Consider the following 21,242-nt stretch of genomic DNA (forward strand, 5'->3'; position numbering starts at 1 on the left):
TCCTATTACAAGAGGATATTCAGTAGCTGCAGGGCTGGAAAAACACATACCATCTTGTGATGCACACCAAAAGCACCCAAAACTATTGTTTTCTATGTTTGCATGCACACCAGGTAGTGTTGACGAACTGACCGAAGAGCCGGTTAATTAACCCGAGTCGTGTCACTGAACCAGGAGAATCGAGTGCCATACGTTAATGAACCGACTCACTCCTGTTTTTTTTACCTCATTAGCGCCTCCACTGGAGTGGTGGTAGAATCAATCAGGAAATGGGCTACCTCGAGCAGCACGACTAGACCGAAAGAGTTGTTGAAGAGTTTGGAGACCGCGCACCAGGCTACTGAACGAGACCGAATATAACCGTGCAACCGCTCGAGTCTAATGTAATCAAGCGGTGTCTTGGTTCTCGGCAAGTTTGAGTTATTAACCAAGCCTTGTTTCTAGTGCATCTTAGATGATTGTGTTCATGGCAATTCACACATTATCGATGGGGAAGTACATCACATACAAATACACGTCATGTTATCTTGGTAGTTATGTTAAGTTAAATGTTAGAGAAGTGAATGTTGCAGGCTGCATGGTAGGTAGGCTGTCACGAGGAGACCGCGCACCAGGCTACTGAACGAGACCGAATGTAACCGTGCAACCGCTCAAGTCTAATATAATCAAACGGGTGTCTAGGTTCACCATTCTTGGCAAGTTTGAGTTATCCACCGATCCCAGAAGCCTTTATTTCTCAGGCATCTTAGATGATTGGGTACATAGAAATTCATAGGCTACGTTACCGATGAATATCACATACAAGTACACGTCATGTTATCTTGGTAGTTATGTTAAGTTAAATGTTTTGTTACATGGTAGGTAGGCTGTGACGAGGAGACCGAGCACCAGGCTACTGAACGAGACCGTAACCGTGCCTAATGCATGAGTCTATGTAATCAAACGGGTGTCTAGGTTCACGGCAAGTTTGAGTTATCAACCGATACCAGAAGCCTTTATGTCTCGTGCATCTTAGAATTGTGTTCATGGAAATTCATATTAAATGTTAGAGAAGTGGAATCCCCATGGAAATTTTTATTATTATTATAATATTATTATTATTTATCTCATAGGATTAAGACAACATGGAGAGGAAGTAATGTTGGAATCTGCTGTGTGATGTAACAAAGTACCAGAGAGGTTTCTTGGAAGGTAATATCCTTTGGAGAGGAAAAGCAAACATGGATTTAATCTTTAGTGCAGGGCAGCATGATCATTACAATAATAATGCTTCATATATTGTCTATTGACTGGTCATTTTTCATACTAAAGGGAATAATAGAGTAGAGCTATGCAATCTCAGTGGTATGTGAGTGTAGATATGTGCATTCTGCATGTTTAACAGTTTAAAACTACAAAGGAATATACTGTAGCTAAGAATACCATAGATATGGTTTACTCTCACGCAGGGATTCTTTCACTCTCTATCAGTCCGTCCATCCATTCATCCGGGCGACAGGAAGTGACCTGGTTCTGTCGAGGGTGCAGAACATAACAGAACACCTGCCCTCACTCCTCGCCAGTGTCACACTCATTATGGTCCCTTCATCAACAATCTGGTGCCACTCTCACTAATGTCCCTTCATCACAGAGCTGCCAACATACAAACAAACCATGATTTAATGACCCATGACATCACATCTGTTTGTGTGTGTGGCTCTTTCATGTAGCAGTATGGCAGACACAATTACCAAAGATGGATCCTTCTGTCTCTGGAGTCCTATTCTCTTTGTATTACTCTATCATCCACTGTGTGTGTTTGAGTGTGTTTCAGAGACAAAGAGAGAGTTATCCTCTTTTATATTGAGTGACCAAATTAACAAACTTACTTTAAAATGAAGATGACTTTGAGGAATGTTTGCAATAGTGCTGGCCAAGACACCGAAACATGGAGCATACATTATATATTGGCCCATTAAGGCATATTAAACATATATTAAAAATGTCACACGTGAATAGGTACTCCGTGTATGATTGATGCTTCTCATACAGTGCATGGAGCTCTGTCTCAGTAAGAGCAATGATGATTGGCTGCCATATAATGGGTTTTCATAGGCAAATGACTAATGTATTGGGCAGTCAGGGAAAGTTTTAGTAAGGAGGTACTTATGTGTCTCTGTGTATGCGCGTGTGCACGCCTGTGTGTGTGTGTGTGTGTGTGTGTGTGTGTGTGTGTGTGTGTGTGTGTGTGTGTGTGTGTGTGTGTGTGTGTGTGTGTTTCTGTCTGTCTTTTGGTGGTGGGCACAAGAGCAAGTAAGAGTGCAACTTTGCGTGTGTGTGCGAGCGTGCGTGCGTGCGTGCTCGGGGTGCTCGGGCATGTGTATGCGTGCTCCAGCATTAATGAAGCCCATTTCCATGGCTAGTTTAATGGCAGCCTATACAGTCACATGCAGACAGAGGGGAATTAGTCCCATTTATTGATGTTAAAAGGGTTTGGACATTTTAATAGATGGGAGTGAAATTAAATGACAGCAAATTAAGCAAAGCAGTATGTGTTCTATGTAATGCACCTGCTATGAGACATGCTTGGCCTCATGACTGACCACAAATGAAAACTTACAAGGGTTACTATGATAGTTCAAAACTAATTAATTGGTTTGTGCACATTTGTCACTGTTCATGTGCCCACATATAATGTATTAGTAATTGATGTGATTCTAGCATGCTTTTTAAGACATTGAGGGTCTGGTGTGGATTACATTGGGCTCATTACTTTTGTATTTAAAATTGTGATATTTTTAGGTGTAAAAAGACATTCAAATGTAAAAATGTGGGTTAAAGTCAGATTTTAATACCATTTGTAACACAAGTACTTTGTAATTTAACTATTTCAGTAGAGACTTCATTAGAGTGAAAAATAAATGTATTACATGGTGCACAATAAAGTGAATTGTAAAGAATCTTTGGTGATTAGACTCCACTGTGATGTAGTATATTTAAGGATGATATGATTAGTTCAGTAATAGCGGGAGACTGGTAGAGTGAATAAATGAGAGCGTAAAAAGCTTAATTTTTTTATTAACATATTGACAATTTTCAGTGATAATCTGCTAAAAAAAATAAAAAAGATGAGCCTTTGTATTACATTAATATTGCAAATGCAGCTTATTAAAAGTAGATGTGTAGCTGCCTACATGGTAATGATTCAATAGACAGAAGAACAGGTCATCAAAAACAGTCGACAAAGCTGTAAATGCAAAGGTCAGTTATATAAATATAGTTTATATAAAATAAATAAAAGATGATGATGGGGTGCACGCTCAACCAGGTGAGCCACCAGGGTACCCCACAAGATTTTTTCTAATTCCCATCATATAATACTTATACCTGTGCATAACACTTGGTGGATGTTTTTACCCAAAACACTTTACAGTCCCATACTGTATGCACATATACATTTTAGCATAGCCTTACATTTATGAAAAAGACAGCTTACACATATTCCTTTCTCTAATGATTATTTATACATGACGAATAATTTAAAGAAAGTAAATAATAGATAATAGTTATTTTTCTTTCTGTCTTTTATTTCCTGTAGTCTCTCCATGCATATGTTGTCGATTAGAAAGCTCAAGGTTTAGTGCTAAAAATGTATGACCAGCAACTTAATCACAAAGTGAGATTGATAAAGGCTTTGCAGATCTTAAATGACAAAGACAAATGTATAACCTGAAGTTTCAAATGCTATATATTCTGTAAACATACATAACCTACACCAATTACACACAGATCAGATGACATACTGGTCTCAATGGAAATGTAGAAATGAGCATGGCAGATGTATATGCGTCTTGTGCCATAGATGAACATATTTCAGAACTAAATATACTGTATGTACCGGTAGGTTCAAGTGTTATGTTTTGAACAATGCTATCTGAGCCATGCCCTGGGGGATGACACTATTCTTAGTCCTTTGATGAAAAAGCCCTGAACAACTTTTGCATCTGAAGTAGGTAGCAGAATAAGTAGCAAGTGGAAAAGTTAAATGAGATGGCACAGCATGTGATTGCTCTGAAAAAACTAAGTAATTTGTGCTCTAGCAAGCCTGAGATCCCAAATGTCACGATCTATAGTCATAATGCACGTCACAGTGTACATGCAGTTTGTGTGAAGATGAGGTTATTTATATTATTGTTATTACGCTCGATTGTGGTAGAAAGTGTTGTCTATTATACCTACAGCCAACAGTGTACATGCATTTATAATGTATATGATATGTGTGCATGTTTGTGTGGGTGCCTGAAAATGTCCTAATTAATGACCTGAGACAGTGCAGTCAGTCATGCATACCATCTGCTGGTACTGGCTCATAACCCATCTGGTCAAGCATGGACGGATGAATTATCTAGTTGGCTTCCAGACCCAAACTTCACCTTGTATCACACATCATGTCAGCCTCTACAGTTCAGTGGGCTTGAGTTTTATTTTTTATTTTTTTTTTTTTACATGAGTCCCTGTGGCCTAATCCAGAGGTCAGCAGCTGTTTTCAGTGTTTCACGTTTCAGTCAAATGAGTTGATGGGTCCAAGAGATGTCCAAAACATGCTTGTAAAGAACATCTACGTATTTAGTGCAAAAAAAGGGATAATGATTGGTAAAGCGTTTGGGGTAGCTGCAGATGTGCTCAGTTTTTTCTTGGTTACGCTCGTAATTCATCTATATTGATCCCTGCAAGGGTGTTCAACTTGTGTTGTCTGGTTGAAGTATGGTTCTTGGTTTACTTCTAATGTTTTGCATGTTTAATGTTGTTGTTGTTAATGTCACCATGGTCACTATCTTAGTTTTCCATTTTAGCATGCTAATATTAGGTAATTATCTTTAAACACAAGTGCAGGTGAGAATCATGGGGATGTCGTTAGTTTGAAGGTATTTGGTCATAAACCAAGTACTGGACAGACTGACGTTTTTGACTTGACGATGGCGCTAGCTAAGAAGTCAGTGGATTACTAAAGTTATTATAGTTCATCCTTAGGGGGGCATGCATGTTTGTACCACATTTCATGGCAGTCCATCCAATAATTTTTGAGATATTTTATTCTGGCCCAAAGTGATGGACCGGTCAACAGGCCAACAGACAAGCATTGTCATTCATAGAGCCTTGCCACTAGGTTGGCTATAATGTTTTCACAAATTTGGTTTCACGAAAACTTATAAGTAGCTATACATCAAACATACTCCCATTCATTTCTCCTTGAAAACTGTGCAGATCAAGTCGTTGCTATATTGTAGGCTCCATGGTCACTACACCAACAAACCAGAGCATAAAAGCTACCAATCCCGATGTTGTTGTGTGGTGTACGTCATTAATCGGCATCTGGGTCGTGGGCACTTACTGGATTTTGTATTATCACATGCTGCTAACTGATGGTTGTCCTCTCATGCAGCAGCAGTGATCTTTCCACACAGGTCTGGTTTGCTATGGGGTTTTGTTTTTTTGTATGCTGCAGTACTCCAGCCTTGTATGCATTGTGAAGCATTTTAAATAGTAATTAAATGTAAGATGCACTGGGATAGGAGATATTGGAGGCCACAACCAAGCAACAGAAGACTCCTAAGATCATAGAGCATTTGGTCTAAACTTTGAAAAAAGAAAGAAAATGAAAATTAATCGACCATTATTCTGCTTCTCCAGTAAATTAACTTAAGTGTCTATCAATCGAATAGCTTAGCAACAGAGGCCATATACATCCTGAAGATCTGAGATACTCATGGGTATATTGTCTACAGTAGTGCACCACACATTGAGAATAAGGGCATCGAGGAGAGGAAGTGACAACAGGATGTGAATTTCTGCATTCGCGTCACCTTGAGAACCAATTAGACAGAGAAAAATGGCTTCTGAAGAAAACCACTTTCACTTGAAAACCACCTGTTGACTTTTGTTTTTATATACTGTAATTCTTCTATATATGAATACATCAGGGAGAATGGCTTGATTGAACAATGGAGGTTATAGTAACACATGAATGAACTTTCTGTCTCCCAAGGCTGTTTGGTTTTGCAGGTAGCTCAGTTAATATCAATCTCATTTTATAGAACTTTGGTCAATAAATCTTTTGCATACACTTTATTTGCCTTGCCTTTAAGCGTGTTACCAGTGTAGTATTTGTGGTGTCTTAGCCAGACATTTATGTGCTGGATCAGTTTTTGAAACATTTGTTTGATAAACATTTCAATATGGAAGTGATAAATGTGCCACAGAGCTTAGCCAACCAGTTACATCTGTGGATCTGGCACAGGGGCAATCAGAGGTTTATGATTTGGCTTCCATGTTTAATCCTCTAACAGCGTTTTCTCTCCAACACTCAGTTTCTGTCAACCCCCTGATGTTTTGTTCTCCTTTCCTTCTCACACCATAGATCCATGTCGAGATCTTTCTCTCTAACCTCCTCCCACTTCCCTCTTTTCCTCTTGTTCTCTCTCCCTCCTTCTGAAGCGTGACTAGCCTCCAGGCTGTATTTCTATATCCTCGTGTCCATCTTGCTTCTGTGTCTTTGTCAGCCTTCTTTTTACTCTCTCACTCTAAGCTCTTAATGTCTCATTCTGTGCATACAAATAGATATCACAGCACATGAGACTTTTTTATGTTGTTAGTGTATTCATGATGTCATATTTGTACTGTGAGGGCTGATTTTGTTTATGCAGTATGCACAAAAGAAAATGATTTGCATGTGTGCACATCAATATGCTTTTCAGCTCTACTCCTGTAACTTTTGGTTATTTCTTGTGAAATAACATCATTATTTTGTTTTATTATTTGAATCCCTGTACTTCCTTTGCAATCAGTTAGTAATTGTGCATCTGACTTTTACCAAATATGTGGCCCTTCTTGCTATGACGGAACAACATAGTAGACATTATTATTTATTTCTCTGGCCTCTGCAGACCTCCTGTTTTAGTCCTCAATTAACCCGTTCAATAATTGGCTGCACCTCCCGTAGAGAAATCAACAGTATTCCAACTTCAAACACACTAATCACAAAGACAGCATCAGTAGGTGGTCGTGTGTGTGTGTGTGTGTGTGTGTGTGTGTGTGTCTCTGCATGTGTTTTGTGTGTTGTGCTTGGCCGCTATCTGCCCTTGCCCCTGGTGACAGGATGTGAGGCAAGGAGGAGAGGGGAGAAGCTCAACCCTGTCATTGGGGAGGGCTTATCGCACAGAGCCAGAAGAAGCACACACAAACACACAGAGATGCATGGACACGGGTGCATACCTACTTTACACTTACAGGCATGCACTTACACACGAAAAAAAACATACGACATGTATGTGAACGCATATGCACACATAAAGCGGTACAAACTCACACTTGAAAGGAAGCAAAGGGGTGGTTGAAAATATTAGTCATTTATCCAGAAAAAAATGACTTTCATCATAAATTGAATATCTTTGGGTTTGAGACTGTTGACGATGTCATCTTGGGCTCTGAGAATTAGTGATAACATATTGTAGATGCCAGTTACATTAATTATTAGTTGCAGCCGTAACACACACGTCTTGGTCACACACATATTTCTCCCCTCTGCTGCACTGCTCAGGTTCACCGTGCATCCAGGGTTATTCTGGAGGGTCTGAGGCCAATCCTCTGAGGCATCGACGAGATCTCACACAGCTTATACCACATTAGCCATCACTTTTCCCCTCTTCCTCCTGCCCTTCATACACCAGCTGCTCCTCCTCCTCCTGTCCTGTCATCTGCCCTCTGCATGACTTTTTTCTCCTCTTTTCCATCACCTCTTCAATATTCTATCCTCTCACCCGTGCCTGGCCTTCTGTCTTCTCTTCTCAGCTGTCCTCTTCACACTCTCTTCTCCTCTGCTCCTCCTCCTCCCCTTCTTTTCCTCACTACTCTTCATCTTCCTTGAGTGATAGGACCGAGACAGAGACATGGCAAGGAGAGAGGAGAGGGGACAGCAGAGAAGTCACTTCATCAACCACAGTCTGATAATTCATCAGCAGCTGTTTAGCATGCTGCTACTTTGTCTTCATTAGCAGCCGCTGGTTTCGCTTCTTAAAAGTCATTAGAAAAGTTGTTATCAAAAATCCCACAGCACCGTATCCATGTACCATTGTCCCCTTCTTAGATCCTCCATTTAGAAGAAAAGAAATGGTCTCTCTCTCTTATGATATGATCAACCTTATATTGAGTAGTATTGAAGTTGCAGGAAATTACAGCCCATGTTGAAACCTCCGCACAGAAATAGAGTATTAGGTGATTAAATAATTCTGCTGAGGAGATATTAAATGAGCCACATTAGACACTGGACGTGAGATAACATTGTTTTATCCCAAATAGATTGGCAGCTCTTTGGAATGAAATGAAAATGGATGCATAACCATTTGAAATAAAACCATTTCTACAATGAATTTATTCTGCAGCTTATCAGTTTGGAATGGGTTTTGTGTGGGCTGTGTGTGCTGCAGTGCTGATGGAGGGTACAGTACAGTAGGTGCATGCCGGATGGGCTGGTCCAGAGTTGTGATTATATCTATTTTTCCACAGATAACTACTGGAACGCTGCATCGTTCACCACCCCGTCATCCTACCTGCACTTTGCCACTTTCCAGGGTGAGACCAGCGCCGACATCTCCTTCTATTTTAAGACCAGCGCATCCTACGGCGTCTTTCTGGAAAACCTGGGCAACACCGACTTCATCCGCTTGGAGCTCAAATGTAAGATGCATCTGAGTGATAGTTTGTGTGCATGAGAGTCATTTCTCTCTCTGTTTGTCGCTCTTATTCTCTCTCTTACTCTGACTCTTTATCTAACCCAGTGTGAGGTTTTATCCAGCGCTGGGTGTAATCTGGGTGTAATCACCACACACACACACACACACACACACACTGATGCACATGCACTCATAAGCAGCAGTCAATTGTCTTCCTGATTATGGCGCACTACTTTGTGTGATTGCAAGAGAGAGCAATCATTTATTTAAGGTAATTGGTGTGTGCAATAATTATGTCCATTATAAACCTCTGCTTAACCAAATCACCCTTTTCAGGGTTGACAAAACACAAGCTCTCTCGCTCTTGCTCTTTCTCTCTCTTACACGCACGCACACACATACACACACACACACACACACACACACACACACACATGCACACGCACGCATGCACGCACACGCGCACATACACACACTTCCGTCTCTTGAATGTGTGCAGGTACACACTCAAGTGTACCTGCCCACATTCAAGAGACGGAAGTCTTCCCACCCAGAAAGCATGTGCAGTTTTACATCAACTGTTTTTACAATAACAAAGATAGTAAATAGCTCAAATATCAATATTCAATTGATATCTGTTTTTTGTTTACTCAGAGGACAGAATCACTACAGTTTTCTTACTTGACGTTCTGTAGCTACAACCTGAAAATGAGATGAGCAACATAAGATGTGTTTAGATATTTATTTGACACATTAGAATAACAGGTGTGGCCTGCTTATTTTAGCAAACCTTATCTTTCACAAGCTTCTCATGCCAAAATACCAGAGTTCAAAACTACAGTCTGTTCCTCTAAGCCCTGACAGATTTACAGGATCTCACAGCAGCGAGAGAGAAAAGCGACACGTTTGAACACACTGTGATAACTATTTAATAAAGCATAAAGTTACATCATCTGTGATAATGCTTCAAATATGAAGAGGTCCTTCACGGTCTGTGTTCCCTCTGTGGGCTCAGCTGAAAGTGAAGAAGAAGACCTGGAAGACCACACCCTATGAGAAGAGGAGATAATTACCAAGCTGACATGGAATCCTTTGAGAATAACTGATGAAAACATTGCCTGCAGTGTTTTGCACATCCGTTACAGCTATTTGTGATGGGCTGAAAGAGATAAACACACTAAACAGCCCAATGGCTAGGGTGAACACATTTTGCTGTTTGCTTCACTCCACCTATGGGTTGAAAGGAGCTTTTGGGGCAGAATATGGTGCCAACCGCAGTATTCCCTCAGCAACATCAGTCAGATGGAGTTCAGCTTTAAGGCTTGTGGAAGCCATCACTCATTTGGAAAATTACAGACACAACAGTCTTCTCGAGGCCTAATGACATAAAGAGCTGTGTCTATCACCAAGATTATTTGGCCAGCTGACAGGCTTGTAGACGTTTTGGAGCCCAATGTTGGAGACACAGTCTACATGCTGTCTGTTCTGCTGGACCCTTCCTTTTGCCCCCTCTGGCTTGACCATGATGTTCTTGCATCAGATGATGTCATCAGCAAATGATTAGAGAGGAACTACTGGGTGAGTTTAATATTTTATCATCACTTATTAAAGAGTAATGCTGCTATAAAAACACTTTGTACACCCTACTCCACGTTTTTTTGCTAAACTTCTGACACAAAATTATTTTTAAATGAGTTATTCATTTATGGATAGCTTTGGAGTCCAAGTCTAGATGTTTCTGAGAAAAATAAATATATATATATATATATATATATATATATATATACCAATCCATAGAAATGAAATGAAACGAACTGCATGTGGGCACATTTTACAGGAGGCTGTTCAATAAAGTTATAGTAGTATAGTAACTTTGTTTTGAATATAACCATATGTGTATCATATATATTATAATCTGTTATCTATCCATTCATATATAATATATAATATCATCTGCTTTCAGATCTTATAGCAGCAGAGATGGAAAGATTCCCGTGTCCTGAGAGCAGCAGACGAGAAGAGAAGCAAGAGCCCAGCCCTAAGACATCATAGCTTTTCTTATAGACACAAAAGCAACCATTGCACCAGTTGAGAGGGTGTTCAGTCATGGGGGCCTTATCGTGCTAAGACGCTTTCAGATTTGATATTCTCGAGATACAACAGAACTGTTGTATAAAAGTAGACACATACCAAAATAATCTTGTTGAAATGATGCCCACACCTTTGTAATGGGTCTCTAAATCTTACTTTTAATTTGTATTACGTGATTGCGATGTTTATTATTCCACCTTATTGGTTATAGTCAATGTAGAAAGTAACAAAGTATTTAATTATTTGTCTTAACTGTTTTTTGTCTCTCTACCTGAATTAGTGCATTGTGCAGTTCCTATGCTATAAACCCTTACTAGATGGACGAAATACAAAAAAGAGACAATGCTCTTATAGACCTATTAAGTCGAAGAAATGGAAGAGATGGCGACAGAGGAGAGGAAAATGTGAAAGGAGAGGAGAAGTGTTTTAAATCCCAAAATAAATGGGACAGCTTTGCACCAGCCCATTTCACATTCTCTAAGTCCTTTCTGAGACTTATGATTGACATGTCACGCAGTAAGTTTCTGTGATCTTGCTCCAGCGCCTCAAATTAACATCCCAGCGGCCTTGCTGGAGCCGCAATGATCAAGAATGTTAAAATCTCAGGCTTCAATTTAATTGCAGAGCTGCATTGTGAAGGGGGTTCATGGCACAGCATGGCTGTCGATAGATAACTAATTGCATTTCATTGGGATTCAAAGGGATTTTAACATTGGGTGTAAAAAAAGCGCTCCCTTAACATTTCCTGCTGGTGCGCCTGGCCCGCCATTTTGTGTCAAAATGCCAACCAGTGAATAGACACAAAGTAATCAGATGATTTTTGAACCAAGGTGCTTTTTAATGCCATTACACTGGGTCACAATATGTCAGCTGGTTTGTGGCCCTTTTCATTTTCTTTCCCAATTCTTTCCTACAGTTGATCTTGATTTTGCACAATCATATACATACCACCAATGCATGCGAAACACTTATTAGTGCAGAAACAAAACAATGTGCTGAGACCCTACATGCAAGTACAGTGAGAAGTTTGGGGTTTGGTATTTGTCTTCCAAACATACACACAAATACATACAAAGATACAGCAAGTATCTCGTCTGTCACGGCTGCACAGCAGGCCAGGGGAGTGTGTGCATGCGTGCGTGCGTGCGTGCGTGCGTGCGTGCGTGCGTGCGTGCGTGTGTGCGTGCGTGCGTGCGTGCGTGCGTTTGTCGAGGCTCTCAAAATGCCCCCACATCGATTTCCACTCCCCTCTCCCTTGCTATCATCTTGCATTTTGCCCACAGCACACGGTAAAGCCACACACTTGCAAAGCAAGTTGCATGCACACACACACACACTCACACACACAAACACATAAACACACACATAATCGCTGCCCTCGCTTGCTGGTGCAAAAACTGTATCTGCTGCAATCCGGTCAAGGCATGAAATGACTAGCATTAGGCCAGCATAGCGTAGCTGTGCCATTGCAGGAGCTCAAAGCATATACACACACTTACAGATACATACACAGAGACACACACACACACACACACACACACACACACACACACACACACACACACACACACGACCTTGTACAAATCACGAATTACTGTGACCTCAGCAGACTCAAAGCCATCAGGTGGACACTATTCCTCTTTGGAGTTTAAGAAGTAGGCATAGACACATGAGAGGCAGCATTGAAGACATATTCAGAACCATGTGAACTGGACTGGTAACAGGGTTGAGGACAGATTAAAAGGTCCCTAAATACAGAAATGCTTGACTTCTGGGGTGCTCAGTGGAAAGTATGTATGTGTCATGTTTTTGGTCTTTAAGAGGCTGCAACTTCAGCGATAGTCTCGCCCAGAGGTTATAAACACTTTCAGTCAGGGATCCAGCTGAGAACCTCGGCTTATAAAATAGAATTATTGCCTTTTTATGTGAAGGCCAGACGGACACAAAGTTTACATCTGAAGTTTAGCAGTGGTCTATGCATCTCTAGCTTTCTGAAGTTGTCAAATGTTTCTCTGACTTGTAAAGCAATATGTAGTTATCTAGAGAAAAACAGCCACTACTAAGAATATATATTTTTCAGACTCCTCTTTAAAAACTGTCAAAAGTTCATGTGTGTTCTATGTACATACTAAGAAACATAATTTGCATTGTGAACATGCAGGTTCTTTGCTGATTAGCATAACAAAAATGCAATTTGAAGAGCCTTTTTGTCACAAAGAGATGCTTAAACTTGCTTTAAATCTTGTTTCAGCGTCAACAGCAGCAGGTTTGCTGTGGCTTGCACTTAAATAGAGTTTCCCACCATAAAAGGGCCGGACTGTTCCAGCCATCCCAGGGGTGGAAAACACAGAGCAAAAGGCTAACAAAGAAAATGAGACAAACAACAAAGAATTAGCAAGTATAACAGAGGAGAAATCGAAGAGATAATATACTGCCAGAAGAACTGCAATTGAAACGCACATATATGCACAGCAACACAAGCAGTGATCTTTCACGCAAAGACATATACAATCTCTTTTACTATTTATCATGGTTTGGTTGTGCTGTGCTGACGCATAATTAAGAGCTTGGCTTATTCAGCCTCCATATTAAAAGATGAATAGAAAAACAAATAGTGAAAATAAAAAGCTCTGCTGGGTCCGAGGCCAACATGCAAGTGTATCTCGCACATACAAAATGACATTCACACGCACACACACACAGTAACACTCATAACATCAATCACAGCTATGCAAATAGTTGACGCAAGCTCGGGGCTCTGAGGGCACTATAGTTTTCATCCCTGCCTGTGGACAGAGTATAAAAATGAAAGTTGTAGGGCATCCATATTGCTTTGCAGTGCTGCTAAAACAACTCACTGACAATCAAACACTTGCATGCCGTTCAGCGTTGCTATAGCAGAATTGTATAGCTTTGTTTCTATTGGGGTATTCTGATATATGTTTGGCTTTCTTACAGCATTTAAAATAACTGATGCCGCAATCTCAGCCCTGCAGAGCTGCTCTGTGCATACAGACATCATTTATTCAGTGTACTAAAGCCTGTCAGAGGGCTTAGCTTTACTGCGTGTGCATGCACCTATTTGTCTGCATGCTCCTGTGTGTGTTGTGTTTTGTAGGTAGTTGAATATTTCAGCACTTTTCAGATTTATCTTATAGGTTAATGCACTCAGCACATCCAGACAGGCTTTTGCTGTGATGATTTCTGGTGTCTTTGCTTCTCATCTCAAGAGGAAATAATCATGTCTGCAAGAAAGGGATCAAGGAAGGGAAGATGGAAAGGAGGGAGGGCAAAGTAGTCATAAGGGATGGGTAAGTGAATGCAACATTGTGGACATTATACACAGAGAAGGGAGGATAGAGTCAGGGGACTGTGGAGATGGATAAAAGGGGGGAAGGAATGAAAGAATAAGCAAACAAAAGAACAAAGAAAACAATGGAACTATATGTGTAACATAGAAGGGATAGTTTGAATGGAAGAATAAGAGATAATTACATGAAAGCAATATGAAAAGCAGAAAAAGGCCAGGCATATTGATTGGGAAAAGGGGAAAAAAGAAAGTTCATTTCCCCATTGACCACTACATAAAATGATCCACTCTAATATCTGAGCCAAATGAAGCCATAATGGAGCAGTAACATATAGAGCTATGAAGTGGTTATTCATCATCTCTATGACTGCAGCACACTGGTGCCAATAATCACCAAATGGCACCACCCAGAATATATGGCTTTATTACGGCGGTCTCACAGTAGCACCAAACATTAAGGAAAGCGTCAAATTGGGTTTTAATTTGACAATTGCAAATCATCTTTCCAGCAGCAAAAATAATTCCCTCATTGTTTTTTCTCGACAATAAAATTGTGAATCCAAACCAACAGTGTCTTGCAGTTGAAAATGATGAGAGAAATGCCACTCAGCTTAAATGTATTCATATAAAGCCGAATATTAACTGTGTCTGCTTAGTAGTGTCTCATAAATAACATTTCTTCTTGTGGAGATTATTTACATGACTGTTTCAAGTTGAGATAGAGGTGGAAATAAGAACACACACATTCTCTGCCTCTTTCTTCAACTCCTTTTCTGTTATAACACACACAAACACACACACAGTGTACAGATTGATCACTGTTCCCTACAGAGAGGTTAAAAGCCATCAGACAGTGACCTCACCAATGCAGTAGCAAAACATCTGGAATGGACAGGTGGTAGGCTGAAACACACACACACACACACACACACACACACACACACACACACACACACACACACATCTTTGTGGGGACCCGTCATTGACATAATGCATTCCCTAGCTCCTTAACCTAACTTTAACCATCACAACTAAATGCCTAACCTTAACCCTTACCCTAACCCTAACCTAGGGTAACCTAATTCTAACCATAATCCTAAAACCAAGTCTTAACCCTCAAACAGCCCTTTAAACTTGTGGGGTCCAGCATTTTGGCCCCACAAAGCTGTCCGGAGTATACTGTATTCCCGGTTTTTGGACCCCACGAATATAGTTAAACAAGAACACACACACACACACACACACACACACACACTGTAATAAAGAAATATCGATGAATATTTGACCTGCCATTGTCAAAAAAGGTATAACAATGCCCTCTGTTGGTCTGTTTAAATATTAGGCTATTGAACTGCGGAGAAGCAATAAACTTTATGGCATTTCAACTTCCTTCATTTCCCATAGCACATCCCAAACACATACACACACACGCACACACGCACGCACGCACGCATGCACGCATCTATTCAGATGAAAATTTATCTTGCAGAAAAACCCTTATTTTTCATTCATTTCCCTTCTCTTTTCCTTCTCTTTGTTTATTGTAACACACTCTCTGTGAGTTATCTCTTATGAACTCTTTCTTCTCTCACTCGATGGCTTTCATCTCTCCAACAAATTAAGCCTTTACACCTAGTTCAAGAACAGCAAAAACACACCACATGAAAACTGCTGCGGTACAACCTTATGTCATGCAAAACCAAGTTCCTGGCATCTATTGACTTTCTGTGAGATTAGTCCTGTCCAAAGCTGTGAGCAGTCGTGAATTGCAAAGCTGAAATCTATACAAGCCAAATGAATGGCCTTGAAACAAATGAGCCATTAGATTAGAAATTGAATGCATATTTACCTGCAGACTGGACTATGACAAAACAGCGAGTTATGGGTTTTTAGAAAGTTTTGATTTTTGCTTCATGTAGTTTAATAAATGACTTCTGTAACTACAGTAAAATTCTAGGTGAATTGATTCTTTCTTTCTCAAACACTTTCTGTGCAGCTCATAAAATCATTTCCTTCTCCTTTGACGTTGGAAACGGACGTGTGGAGTTGACGGTGCATTCGGCCACGCCCCTCAATGACGACCAATGGCATCACGTGATGGCCGAGCGAAACGTCAAAGAGTCAGTCCTTCAGTTGGATCAGACATATCGGGCATCTCGGCTTGCTCCTGCACAGGGCCACACACGGCTAGAGCTGTTCAGTCAGCTCTACGTGGGTAAGACACACACACACTCCCACTCAATCCAAACAATAAGCGACCGCTATGTGTAAGAATGACTCCTGTGCACACACATTTGATTGCAATTTGAACATTTAATATCCACTTTGTGTAGGAGGGACATTCGCAGAGACAAACACACCATAATTACAAACTCTTATGTGTGGAAGGCAAATGCCTTACACATCATCCATGTAATCGTAATTGGATTGAATTAAAAAAAGAAACCTTCTGTGCGTTCTTTATTTCCAGTAATGTTGCCCTCAGATGCAGACATCCATTGTGAAGACGTCCGATTGTTTCCGAAGTTAAAGATGTGGCAGCCTCACTGGGTTCTCTCTAAAGCTGCTTCAGCCCATCTTAGCCACAGCCACTGCTAATTAAGTTCATGTTAATCCAGCACACACACAGCCATTTCTCGTTTTATGATATGCAGTCACGCGCGTCCTCGGAAACTAATCCGTGTAAGTGATCAGAGTTTTAATAAAGTTAAAACTGAGCCTCTGTGCTGGCTTAATTCAGTTATAGAGGTCATTTATTTAATACTTTAATACGTTTGACTGTGCAATTATATTCCTTTGGATTAAGAAACTATCATTGTAAAAGGACTATATCAACCCTCTGACTTTCCATATCCCACATGCACATTCTCTGGTTAGCGCCTTATGGCTTCGTCCTTCTCTCCACACAATGCCTCTCAAGCTCATCAGCCGTTTAAATGGCAGAGGATCTGTCCAGTTTTCTCCCTATGCCTTTACTTCTCGGTCTCATTCTACCTTTTGTGCTGAGCTGTCAATACGCTATAAGCCAAACTCTGGGGCTAAAATAGTTTCAGGGATTTGAGGATAGAAGCAAAAGTGCTGAGGCGGATCACAGAGTTCCTACTATCTCATTGAAAAAGTTCTGCCCAAAGGAGATTGTTCCAAATACCAATCAGGCATCCCGATGTGATAGCCTGAACCCTGCTGATCCCCGTTTATAATATGATTTCACCGTCTCATCACTTTTGCTGATTTGAACGCTGCTGAAGCATCCTCACCTTATCATGTCCCAATTTTTATTACATGTTATTTTTTTAGCTGATTTTCCTCTCAGTGTATTTGTACTTTCATTTAGTGAAATGGGAAGGTGCGAGAAAGGTTTTGTTGCTGTACGACTCGCGGCTACTAAACTGGGAACGTAATGGCTTTCAGGTAGCGCCTCAGCCTCATTTGCATGTGTGTATTCTGCCTTTTCTGCCGAAAGGAAGACAGGAGAAGGCACAGGCCTGCTGTGTATGGCACACATCTAAAAACTCAAGAGGTAGTGGAAGATAGAGAAAAAGGAGGAAAAGACTTGTGTACAGTAACGACAGCCACAGAGGTGTCAGCACCTTCTCATATCTGACCTCTAATCCCTGCTTAAACCTCATTTGAGGATTGCTTTGAGAAATTACAGTGTGACACACACACAGGAAAGGGGAAGTGGTTTAGATCTGGCCTCTGACATCAAGAAAAGATAGAGATCTTTTTTTGTGTTTGATGGAGAGATTTGGAAAGAGTGGGGAGAGCCCCGCAGACTGAACTTGCCTGATTGTTCCTTGTAAGATCCCCCGCCTCTTCACACGTCATCTCCGATTGATATCGATGTGGCTGTTTCAAAGTAGTGAGGAAAAAAACAATGTGATCCAGAAGGCTAAAAAGAACTTAAAAAAAGATTAAAATGATCTGTTATGATTTCACATAATCACACAGTAGGTATGTACAACAGGGAGCTTTATTTCGCTCACCTTGTTCTCATATCTACCGCTGTATCATCTCCTTCTCTTTTTCTCAATCAATATGCTCCTCATCAAGCATTTGATTGCTTTAGTGTTTACTGCACAGTGGCTCATTTGCTCTAATGGCCCTGAGAGTAAATGTTATACCATCAGCCTGCTGTCATTTACTTCACACTGTTAACTTTTAGCTCTCCTATTCACTTCATACATGCACATAACTATCAATCTTGCAACATTTTATTTATTTAATGCCACCATCTGTTCTTTTGATTCCCTTCTTGATTAATGCTCACTATCTTACTTTTTATGTTTTTGCATGTTTTTTGCTCAATTCTCTCATGGTTGGATTGTTTTGTCTTTCTTTTCTTGCTTGTTTCTACACACTGCATGTGTGCGACAACCTGTCACAGGGAAACCAGCCTCACTCACCTGCCAAGACAGTAGGTATCATTCAATGAGTATAATGAAGTGTCTGTGTGACATTAATGCACACATAATGACTTCAGTTTTCACAGTACACACAAACACACACGGACCTCACCCACAGTTCAAGTAGAGTGTGTTTTGTTGCGGCTCCACATTAGTGGTGATTAAAGTTTAGCCAGGATTCATCTTCTGAAATGTAACTGTTCATGTTCTTGTGCTGCTACTTTTTTGATTCATGCTACACATTAGCACACAGGTGTGAGGAATGTCTGTAGACTCGGGCTTATTGCAATACACGAGTACATTTTCAGTGCAGTGATCCATCAGAAGCAAACCCATTATGGACCTTTAAGAGAGATAGTTGGGGGGGGGGGCTTTGCTGTAAACTAACAGATGTAAAGCACTGGGCTGGTAAAATGGGATTTCTATGATAATATCTCCCCCATGGAAAGGCCAGTGGGTGTAGAAGGCATTTGAAATGGCATTTCGACTATATGAATCAAAAATATTCATCTAAAACCAATACAAATTGCACCCTTAAGTGCATCCCCAATAAACATAGCGTGAGTAAACACTGTTTTGGGGATCTCCTCAGTGTTAAACAACAAACAGATTAACAGAAAGAAATAGGACATACCACTATTCTATTAAGCCACTTATACAATGATAATCGAAGAACAGCAGTGCAGCAGATGTGCTGCCTGTTGGTGTAAATGGGGAATTTATCTGTGTGGTTGGATCAGGCTTCAAAGAACAGTCCATATACATGTTTGCCCATTCCCTTAACTCTATACAGTATTTGAGTGCATACTGCATGTTTATCATTAGTTCATCTTTTCTCAGTAATGTATAATCCACACCAACATAAACACGCATACACACACACACACACACACACACACACACACACACACACAGTGAAGGCCAAAAGGTCCCATTTTATGACTTCTCTTTTAATTGGTAATTTTGTTGTTGCGTGTATACGGTATGTGTTGTGCGTGTACTGTGTATATCCTAATGAATATAACATGTTTTCTCATTAGCACTTCATTACAGGGTACTGTACCCTTGAGCCACACACATCACACCATTAAATAAATAAGTGCAAACATGCTACATGTGAATTTTATTAGTGTGTGTGTGTGTGTTTGTGTGTGTGTGTGTGTGTGTGTGCAATCTAAACCCTGACCAATACTCAATTTTTAAGGCTGATATTCAAGAAAAGGAAAAATCAGATAATGATATATCAGCGAATTAAGACAATATTGTTGGTAGCAACAAAGTAAGAATATACAAAAGTAAAATTAGATAAACAGACAGAACACAATATCTACCTGATAAAGAACAAAGGTACTCATACATAAAAATGCAGTCTATAAAAATATTGTTGCAATCTACTGCACAGCATTACATTTTTCACCATATTTACCAAAACATTTTATATCTGGCTGCCAATGTTGACATCAGTCAGTATCAGTCAGGCTCCATTACATGCCATTTGTGAGCTGTACTGTATGCACCTGTGTGTGTGTGTGTGTGTGTGTGTGTGTGTGTGTGTGTGTGTGTGTGTGTGTGTGTGTGTGTGTGTGTACCTTTGTATGTGCCCGCCCTGGTCTCCACAGGCCTCAGAGCCTGCTGTCCGTTTAATCAGAGACTGATTTAGATCTGGGTAAACAGGTGGCAGAAACCTCCAGCCAATCAGGGGTACAAAATAGATTAATTAACAGGTCTACTAAAAGTCAAACTCTTTGTGGGAATGGAAAGTGGGAGAGCGTGTAAAAGCCCAGCTGCATCCTGATATGTGAATAATTTACCGGCTGGAGATAACCAAAGTACATGTATTAGAAATCTTATTGTGTTGTACCTGTGTGGCTTAACTAGCAGATTCAATTTTCAATTCATTTTTATTTATAGTGTTTAATCATGCCAGTAGTTACCTCAGGACACTTTACAGATAGAGTAGGTCTAGACCACACTCTATAATTTAGATTGTGTTGTGTGTGTGTGTGTGTGTGTGTGTGTGTGTGTGTGTGTGTGTGTGTGTGTGTGTGTGTGTGTGTGTTCAAGTCTCCTTAACATGTCTTCTTGAATGGACACTTCTCTGTAATCCAAAGGATGCAATTGAGAGGTTTTAATAACTAAAATGCCCCTCGGCTATTGTTAATTATAGTGCGTGTGAGTGTGCGCCCATCCATGTGTATCCATACAGTCTAACCGTCCTCTGTGGGTGTGCTTGTGTACATTTGAATCTATACCCGTGGGTGCCTGTTTATGAGTGTGTTTATTGCTATAGTCATTTGGGTGCACATTCATCTATTTAACACCCCTACTCTGTCCAAGTTAATGGGGAGTTAGACTGTAATGGTGCAAGGCCAGAATGACGATGTAGGCACTTTAGAGGAATGGCTATCGACACCCCAAGGCTAAGCATTAATGCTTATATTGACTCGTTCAAATCAGGTGCGCTGTGTGCGGTGTTTTGAATGTGTGTGTGTTTGCCTGTAGTATGTAGTTTACGCGCATTCGTGCATTCATTTGCGTGTGTGTTTGCTTGTGAGATGTTCATTAAGACACAGTGTTCATTAGGCTGTTTTAATTAGTGAAGAAATCAAATGAGTTGAAGGTTGTTTCAAGTTCGGCGTCACTAGAACTATTAACGTGACATCAGTGGCTTCCTCCAGGCGTTAGGATATTAACATTTCTAAAAAAGAGATTTAAAAAGCCTCTTAT

General features: G+C 40.4%; 1 protein-coding gene across 2 annotated transcripts in view; it reads left to right on the forward strand.

Annotated features, from left to right (window-relative positions):
* The window catches only part of cntnap2a (contactin associated protein 2a), a 358,406-nt gene that overhangs the window by 305,754 nt on the left and 31,410 nt on the right, over window positions 1-21,242 (forward strand). The window contains exons 18-20 of one of the 2 annotated variants that reach the window (XM_031282240.2): window positions 8,542-8,712; window positions 16,106-16,324; window positions 18,497-18,526. In XM_031282240.2, coding sequence (XP_031138100.1) covers window positions 8,542-8,712; window positions 16,106-16,324; window positions 18,497-18,526 — 420 coding nt within the window. The remainder of the gene's footprint in view (window positions 1-8,541; window positions 8,713-16,105; window positions 16,325-18,496; window positions 18,527-21,242) is intronic. The other variant, XM_031282241.2, reaches the window with a different exon arrangement.

The sequence above is a fragment of the Sander lucioperca genome, chromosome 1 (assembly GCF_008315115.2).
Source record: "Sander lucioperca isolate FBNREF2018 chromosome 1, SLUC_FBN_1.2, whole genome shotgun sequence".
Taxonomy (NCBI): Eukaryota; Metazoa; Chordata; class Actinopteri; order Perciformes; family Percidae; genus Sander; species Sander lucioperca.